The sequence below is a fragment of the Cariama cristata genome, unplaced genomic scaffold, assembly GCF_000690535.1.
Source record: "Cariama cristata isolate BGI_N322 unplaced genomic scaffold, ASM69053v1 scaffold21696, whole genome shotgun sequence".
Taxonomy (NCBI): Eukaryota; Metazoa; Chordata; class Aves; order Cariamiformes; family Cariamidae; genus Cariama; species Cariama cristata.
In genome coordinates, this window is record NW_009620695.1 from 20,398 (window position 1) to 29,281 (window position 8,884).

General features: G+C 54.9%; 1 protein-coding gene across 1 annotated transcript in view; it reads left to right on the forward strand.

Moving 5' to 3' along the window:
* BAIAP2L2 (BAI1-associated protein 2-like 2) overlaps window positions 1-8,651 on the forward strand; it is an 11,223-nt gene extending 2,572 nt beyond the window's left edge. The window contains exons 4-15 of the mRNA XM_009701696.1: window positions 1-53; window positions 663-734; window positions 1,340-1,456; window positions 1,854-2,000; window positions 2,460-2,612; window positions 3,083-3,218; window positions 3,811-3,813; window positions 4,024-4,249; window positions 5,211-5,282; window positions 5,627-5,807; window positions 7,677-7,717; window positions 8,576-8,651. Of these exons, the coding sequence (XP_009699998.1) occupies window positions 1-53; window positions 663-734; window positions 1,340-1,456; window positions 1,854-2,000; window positions 2,460-2,612; window positions 3,083-3,218; window positions 3,811-3,813; window positions 4,024-4,249; window positions 5,211-5,282; window positions 5,627-5,807; window positions 7,677-7,717; window positions 8,576-8,651 (1,277 nt within the window). The remainder of the gene's footprint in view (window positions 54-662; window positions 735-1,339; window positions 1,457-1,853; window positions 2,001-2,459; window positions 2,613-3,082; window positions 3,219-3,810; window positions 3,814-4,023; window positions 4,250-5,210; window positions 5,283-5,626; window positions 5,808-7,676; window positions 7,718-8,575) is intronic.
* The last annotated feature ends 233 nt before the right edge of the window (window positions 8,652-8,884 follow it).

An 8,884-nucleotide genomic window follows, 5' to 3' on the forward strand; every position in this document is an offset into this window, starting at 1 on the left:
TGATGCAGATGTCCGACACGCAGAGACTCCTGAGCTCCGATTTAGAAGTTGTGGTGAGTGGTTTTCCCAAGGACTGGTGCAGGCGGGGGAAAAAAAGGGACTTCCTTAACCACAGCTTGCTAGCATTTGCCCAATTTGCCCCATCTCCTGCCCTCTCATGTGCCTGCTGGCAGCTGCCTGCCTCCCTGCTATCCCTGCTGCGTGTGACAGAGGCGTGTTACAGAGCTGACATGTCCAGAGCCTGACCAGTGTTCAATATTTGGTGATGGTGGTGGACTGTCACCACCTCTCCACAAGCGCGGTGGCAGGTATGCAGTAGACTGAGCAATCCCTGGCTCTGAAGACGTGGGGAGGCTGTCCTCTCTTTCCTGGGGTGGCAATGGTGGGACAGGAGTGGAGGGGACGCTAACCCTTCCAGACGCTGCTGTTTGTGCCCGTGCCGAAGCTCAAGGATTAACGGTAGGTGGGTGCTGAGTGCCGACCCCCAAGCTGTGGGGCTGCTCCATGGTAGCCCTGAAGAGCCCGTTTCTGGCTTCTGTATGGGGTCCAGGTGGCAAGAGAGTCACTAGCTCTGCGGGTTTTATGAGCCGCCCCTCACCACAGTGCATGTAACGCCCCGTACGGTGAAGAGACGAGGGTGATGGCTTCTTTGCTCCTTCCAGGCTCAGACCTTCCATGTGGACCTGCTGCAGCACATGGAGAAGAACACCAAAATGGACGTGCAGTTCATCAGTGTGAGTGGTGAACTCCCTTCTCCTCTTCAACCCTCCTCATTTCCCTCTCCCCTCCACCTAAGGGCTTTTGCTTGAGCACTTGAAGTGTTTCCTTGACGTTCCTCAGCAGGAGTTAGGGGGGCTTATCTTCTCCCATCATGGACCAAATCCCCCCCCTACTTTGGCTGATGATGGAGGGCTAAAGAGGGCAGGCGACTGTTCTTTTTGCAGTGGGACTTGCCAAATACTTCAACGCGGCTGAGGGACTCAACATCCCAAAAGCAGAGTTCTCAGCTTCCTCAAACCACAGCCTCTGCATGGGTGTGGGTCCTGTGCTGCTGTGGCCCAGCTGGCCATGCTGGTGCGTAGTGCTGGAGGGAGACAGAGGCCTGGGAGCTTGCTCCCAGTGCTGGGGGAGGTGGATGCCAGTTCTTGCTCCTGAGATCTTGAAGTTCATCAGTGCTCTGGGGCACTTCAAAATGAAAAGGAAAGAAAGGCTTTTTATGAGAGGTCCAGGTGAAGACTGATTTCAGGGAGACTCAGATGTTCAACCACCCATCAGAGCAGGACCCTTGCTGTCTGACAGGGTCTCTGGTTCCTCACCAAGCCTGGTTTCTCCCTGGCAGGAGAGCCAGAAGCAGTATGAGCTGGAGTACCAGCGCAGAGCCGCCAACCTGGATAAGTGCATGGCAGAGCTGTGGAGAATGGAGAGGGCCCATGATAAAGATGTCCGGGAGATGAAGGTGAGCCGTGATTGCAGGAAGGGGAGCTGGAAAAAGAACTGGATGATTTGTCTGGAGCCAGGGCTGATTTCTCCGCAGCCTTGTCCTTCCTTAAAAGCCACGGGGCTGACCCTAATGTTCAAAAGGCAGCAGGCTTAGCTGCAAGGGAGGAAACTCCTTTTCTGCTGCCCTGTGGTGCTCACTCCTGCCAAGCCCTTTCCTCATTTAGCAAGCCTCAGGGGCGCAAGGACTTAATCCCTGGCACTCTGCTCTAGCTCCTCTGTGCTGCTCCAGCACTGCGAGTGGACTGGGAAGCTGGTAGACACGACGACCCGTTTCACCCCTTCCCCTGCCATATGTGAGCCCACTCGGCTGGATTTACGCTGATCCCTTCCTCCCTCTTTCCCCTGTGGCCCAGGAGAAAGTGATGCGACTGCGCTCGGAGATGCAGGTGTTCGTCTCTGAGAGCCAGAGAGAGGCTGAGCTGGAGGAAAAACGCCGCTACCGTTTCCTGGCTGAAAAGCACCAGATGCTCTACAACACTCTCCTCCAGTTTTACAGCAGGGTATGGCCCTGGCTTGCCAGGGAGCAGGCAGCGAGGCCGGAGTGGGTGCATGCAGGCAGGATGGAGCCAGGGCTGAGCTGCCCATTGGGTGAAGGCAACGTCTGTGCATGGACTGGGCAGGAAACTCTAATTTCTTGCTGTGGGGTCCAGACTGACTGTACTAGGCTTGGAGAACATGACTGGGGCTGAGGTTGGTGCTGACACGGGGTTAGTTGGGTGTGTGAGCGATGGGAGAGGGAAGGGTGATGTAGGTGTTTATAGCAGGGGCTTTGGGACCACAGGGTCTCAGCTGGAGGGTGCTGTCCTGGAAATTCACTCCTGCGGGGCTCTGTTTGGCCATTCCCACAAACCTAATTGTGGGAGGAACTGGTCCCTAATCTAATGCACGTGGCAGCCCTCAGCTTGGTCTGTAGCTGTTCTGCCCTGTCTGTCACCCCTTGTTCTTTTCTTTCACCCCAGGCTCGGGGCATGATCCAGACCAAGGCACCGCAGTGGAAGGAGCAGCTGGAGGCCAGCCGCAACCCCTCAAACAGCCACTCGCAGGGGCTTTTCACAGCCTCCCATGGCCAGGGGTATCCGTCGGGCCGGCTCACCCCCACCCACCTCGAGATGGTGAGGAGCCCCTGAACAGCCTCCACCTCATTTGGTGAAACACTGGCACAGGTTGCCCAGAGAAGTGGTAGATGCCCCATCCCTGGACACATTCAAAGTCAGGCTGGACGGGGCTCTGAGGAACCTGGTCTGGTTGAAGATGTCCCTGCTCATTTCAGGGGAGGTCGGACTAGATGACCCTTAAAGGTCTTTTCCAACCTAAAATGTTCTATGATTCTATGGTGGTGAAGCTGCAGTTGCCCCTTTCAGGCTGCAGGACAAGGCCAGTCCTTGGCCGACCGTGGTACTTGCTGCCTTGTCCAGCTTCCATGGCCTTTCCTGGCCAAGATGAATGGGGAAGCATGTGTTTGGGCTGCAATGAGGGAACGTGCTGGGTTTGGCTTTCTGAGAGGGACTAGGTCTCTCTCAGAGCATCTCCCGCTTAACACAGCTCCTGTGGATGCGCGTTCAGCCTCTTTTCCTTCCAACAGCCCCAGAGACCCCTCGGGGACTTTGCTTCTCCCATGACTGGGAGTAGATCGAGCATCTTCTCTCCGGAGCCTCCAGAAATGAGACCATCTCAACCAGAGCCCTCCAGGCGGCCACTGCGGAGGACACCATCAGCCTGTATGTCCCATGTCCAGCAACAATGCTGTGGGGAGACACAGGGGTTGGGCTTCTCTGGGAACAGGGTTGGGTTTGGGGAGGGACCACCACTCTATCAGACCACCGGTCCTCAGCCACATTCCTAGGTATGGTGAGAGGACAATGTATATGGGAGCTGGGGAGGGCAAGGCTGAATGAAGCAGAGGGTGAGCTCAACCTTCAGAGCAAGGTCCATCCAGGACAAGGCCAGGCTTCCTGGCTGGCTGCATGAGGTGGGGAACCTACAGATGTGCAATTTTCAAGGCTCCTTGAACCACGAAGGCTGGTTCTTACTGGAGTTTCCATTTTGGTAAAACACCTCATGCTACCGGGTTAAATATTAGCCTGCCCTACAAAACCCAGCCGCTTACCTCATGTCTCACCTGCTTTTCTTTCCTGAAAAACTGCAGCTTAAAGTGTTTAAAAAAAGTAAAAAAGAGCAGGGGGAGACAAAAATGACCCAAATACTCAATTGCTCTAGCAGGGTCGGGAAGAGGGCCATCAGCCAGGGTATTAGCTAGGGCATGCAGTGCCTACGTTCTAGATGTTTGGCCAAAGAGGACGTAGTGCAAAGCAAGTTGTTTCAGCCTGAGTTGGTTTTCTGCAAGATGAATATTTTAGTATTCTTTGCCCGTGCTATGCCCTGCTCTCTTCCTGCAGAGGAAGGCCACCTACTCCTCCTCTACAGTAATTACTTGACTGGGGAAGCAGTGGTCCCTTTGAGGCAGTGTGGGTCTTGCAGGAGGATGCCCGACTCCAGCCAGACCCCTCGGATTCCTCCCCGCAGGTTTGCTCCCTACCGGCCATGCATCCCATTCGGGTTCCTTCAGCGAGGCTGGTAGCGGCAGCGAAGGCAGGAGGAGAAGCGGCATGGCGAGAGTGCAGGCTATCGTGCCCCACACGACGGGTGTCAACAGGACCCTTCTACGGTTTGACCCCGGGGATGTCATCACGGTGCTGATGCCGGACGCGCAGAACGGCTGGCTGTATGGCAAGCTGGAGGGCTCGTCCACGTATGTAACTCTGGTGCTGTAAATTGACCTGGTGCAGGCTTGTCGGGTCTGGAGCTGGGAAGCTTAACGCTGAAATTATCTCCCCCCTTCCCTGCTGGTGTGGCGTGGGCACTGCGTTTCACCCACTATCTGGGTGGGACATCACCATGCCCTCAGTCATGGGCTTGTGCCTAGCACGGGGGGTCTCCAAGTCCAGGAGATGTGGTGGGGCACAGCTAGCATGGATGAGCTGCCTGAGAAAGCTCCAGGGGGCTTTGGGTGGAAGAACCAGGGATGCAGTGACCCCCTCCCGGCTTGCGTGACTGAGTGACTCCTGTCATGGGATCCAGCTCAGGGCTGTGAACTGCTGGAGTTACCTGAGAGGTCTGGCGTTTCTCAGTTCACACCGCAACTGCTGCCGCAGCCTCCAGCGCGGACAGGGCATGGAAACTGCTGCACCCAGCGCTTACTGAATTACTCCACGTGGCACTACCGGCCAACACCGGTGTGCAAAGCCTGCCGTGTTTCATGTGGGATCCCGGCAGCGTGCTCTGCAGAGAAACTCACGCTCAGATGTGAGATGAGCAAAAGCAGTGCCTTTCTTTGGGAGATTTCTGGGGTGGAGCTGCTTTGCCTTGAGGAGAAGGGATTTCTACCGCTTCCTTGTGTGCTGGCCTTGGCTTCCTTGTGATTGCGCTCAGAGTGTCTTTTCCTGGATTGCACCATTGCTCCCGGGAGCACGGATTTTGCACGGCCTCTGAGATAAGCGAGTCCTGCTCCAAGCTCAAGGACTGTCTCGCAATAACCCCGTGCCCCACCTTGGGGCGAAGGATGTGCAGAAACCCCGTCACACATGGTAGCGGTAGCAGCGGCTTGGTTGATGTGTGGGATGGGTGTGGATCAGGAGTGCTGGGCAGCTGGACCTGAAGAACCACAAGCCGTGGTTGCCCTGACCTCATTCATCTCTTTTCCTGTGCCCTAGATGCGGCTGGTTCCCCGAAGCTTATGTCAAGCCTCTGGAGGATACGAGGGAGATGGAGGAGCCAGCCACCAGGTAACAGGAGAGCAGTTGGCCAGGCAGGAACTGGAGTGGTTCCTGGTAGGTCACTAACACCAGTGGGGTACCTGTTTGGGGTGTGTCCCCGTGGAGAGCTGCAGTGCTCCCATGCTGGAGCATCTGCCAAGAGCTTCGCCATGCCCTGAGATCTCACAGGCTTACCCTGGACGACTCCCCTAACACGTGCAATGTCTTCTCAAAGGTGCTTGTGACTGGGCCAGTCCGAGCCACGTGTGTTTTCTCCAGAGCCATCCCATAGATACGTGTTGTGGCTAGCACCTGTGTGGCTCCCTATTCCTTGCTCTTTGATTCTCACCCCACTGTCTTCTCCTCTTGCTCAGGTCCTTCCCACTGCGAAGCAGTCACAGTATGGATGACATCTTGGACCGGCCCAGCACTCCTTCCTCTAGTAATTATTGGCCTGCTGCTGCCCAGCCCAGTTTGCCGAACCCACTTCCCCTCTCGGTGGGTGCCAGCAGTCACCAGAGTGGGGTGGCCACCCCGGTCAGTTCTGGCTCCAAGGTGAGTGCAGGAGGAGGGACTGGTGGGTATGTGTGGAGTGGGCCACATCTGACTTTCATCCTCCAAGGCACACCTTTTCTCCGTTGGCCTGTTGAGAAAGAAAAACACCTTCCAGATGTTGGTGTGTCACCTCCTCCCTTCCCGAGCTAAGGGGTCTTGTTAGCACTGGCCTTTCTCACCTAGTCTGTTCACTTGCCACCATGTCCTGGTGGCCCTTGCCAGTTAGCCTTGTGTGTGCAGATCCTCAGTGCCTGGCTTTGCTCCCCCAAGAGACTGCTTTTCTGCCCCTGCCTTTCTCATTTCTCTCTCTTTTTGCTCACCAGGGGCCCTTCAGTTCAGTCCTTTTCTCCATGACCTCCCAGCCTGATTTCTGGTGGCTCCAGGGCAGCACCTCTTTCTGCTAATAGTAGGACCAGGGAGTGATCAGGCTGGGCTGGGAATGGGTGACCAGCTAACAGAGATGCCATCCTTCTTCTCCCATCAGAGAATGGAGAGGAGTTTCATAGGGCTCCTCTCCATTCAAGCAAGGGTTGGGTTAAAGTCACAGCTGGGGTAGGGGAAAAGCTGAGGGCACAGCCGTTTTGGAGAGCCTTAGAACAAGTTGTGTCCAATCCATGGCTTATGGATGGTGTACTGAGAAGGAAAGCTTCCACTTGTCACTGCTTCCAGCCGCGGGGAATTGACTGGTGAGGACAAAGTTAAAGTTGAGGACAGTTGAGGGTGAGGACCTGGGAGAGGAAATGCTGCCTGGGGAGCATTACTTGCTCAGCCTCACAGGAGGCTGGGAAGCCTCATCTCTGGTTGCTGGTTCCAGGCCAGTGCGAGGTTGCAAGCAACTGGATGGCTCAAAGGGCTGAAAAATGCAACATTTAATTACTCTTTTTTCCCCTTCATGTCCTGCTCTGTGGTTTCAGGGAGCCTCAGGCTGCACAACACAGAGGAGAACAAGCTCTGCAACCTATCCCCGCCTCTGGGTCACTGGTTTCCATCCAGTCCCAGGGCTAGGTTTTTCCAGGATAGACCTGGGATTGAGCAATTAAGTGTGTGGAGCATTTGGAGTACCACGGCAGAGCGACTGAGCCTCATTACAAGTTTGGAAAGACTCAGCCTTGCTCTAAACTTATGCCCAAGACATCCTCCAGTTGAGCCAGGAGCAAATGGGTGTGCGTTTGACTTCCCAACTGGAACACCAGATAGCCACATGTGGCTTTCTTGTCTGCCACCAGCTGCAGAAACTGGTGTACTTTAGCAGTCCGGTTGTCACTGATTCTTCACTGTCTACTGGCCAAGAATAAGGGCCACAGGGCGTAGGTCCATCTTTCTCCATCAGGTTGGTGCACGTTTAAGCAGTGTGTGGTGTAGGGTAGGTGGCTACAGCTCTTGAGTTCCCCATGGATGCAGGAAGCATGTGAGGGCACTGACCATAAACTCTTTGCCAAGGTATGTGGGCAACACGAGGGGGCATCTCTGGCTGTGCTGGCAGGGTGAAATTTAGCTCAGATGTCACTGTTTGCTGTGCTCTTCAGATATGATATTTTGGGGATCTGAGGCATCGCCTTTCTTCCCTGAGACGAAAGGAAGTGACCTAGGGGAACAGAGAACCCGTGGTGTAGGGAACAGAGAGCCCGTGGGGTAGGGAACAACCCCCCCACCACAGAAATCAGGGTGTTATCTGTAGCGGGGAGTTTGTGGGCTTTTGCGAAGCTTGAATGAATAAGGAGTTCAGAGCCCTGTTAATAGGACTTGGGCTCCTAATTCACTTAAGTGTTTTGTGAAATCTTCCTCCATGTGTGTGGTGTCTCCTGCCCCACTTCTGTCTCTCCGTTCCCCACCCTGCATCGCTCACTGCTGCTTTTCTTTTCTCTGCAGAAATCAAGAGTATTTGACCAACCCCCTGAACTCTTCCCACGGTGAGTGAGGCGTGGAGCTCTGCTCTGCAATCATCAGAGGCAGAGGGCATTCGTAATGCTATTAATCAATCAATGCTATTAATATTTGAACTTTTGGATGATCAAATGTGGGAGAATCAGGAAAGTGTCTGGAGGAAAGCAACGCACAACCCACATTCCAGGACCGGAGGCGGAGGAGGGCTGTTCTGGCCTCTGCTGACTGGGAAGGCTCTCTGGTATTGGAATAATAGAGAATATAAAAAAACCCAGAAAACCAGAGAATATAATACGAAGTAGGACCTGAGCACCCTGCAGACATGGCCAGACCTCCGTGCTCCTTCCCATCCATTCTGGAAGAGCCACAATAGCAGCTCACAGCCTGAGCATGGAGCTACATGATTTGTGCAGCTCTGCCTGCTTGGAAAGGGCTGAGACGTTAAAGGACGTGGCTTTTAGCTTTGATGAGTCAGGTTTGTGGAGATAAGACTTGCCATAAACCCCTGGAGCTGGGTTGGTGTCTCCATGTTTCTGGCATGGTGCTGTGGCCTCTTTCTGCTCCGTGACTCCTTGCTTGGAGGGGCAGGGGCCACAGGTGTAGGGTGCTACTGCAAGGGACACCCTTATGCTAGTGTCCCTTCTTCATCCTATGGAAGAGGGGAGGGTGAGCAGCCCTGAGGAGAGCCTGAGCAGAACCTCATGGGAACCTGCAGCAGGGTGTGTTAAGGAGGGAGAAAAAACCTCAGCAGCCAACTTTACCGCACTCTCCTTGGCGTGGAGGTGGCTGTCCGGCAGGACTAAATAGCCTTTGCTTGGTCAGTGGGACCCCTGCATGGTCTTTGCAGTTTTTCTGATGGTTGCCTGTTTCCTTTCCCCTTCCAGAGGTACCAACCCCTTTGCCACAGTCAAGCTGCGTCCCACCGTCACCAACGACCGCTCAGCACCCATCATCCGATGAAGCGGGGCTGCGATGGCAGAGAATTTCAGCCGGGAAAGGGGAGGCATACAAGTGATGGGCTGTGACCCCCCAGCTGGACAGCAACCTAGTGCAACCACCACTCGTGGAGTAACCTCCCTTTTCTCCTCCCTTACCTCTGGGACATCGGAACCCATCTCACCTGGCTGTCTGGCATGCCTTAGCCAGCAGCAGATCCCTGCTGCTCTTTCTGGATTACCTCCTGTCCCCTGCTC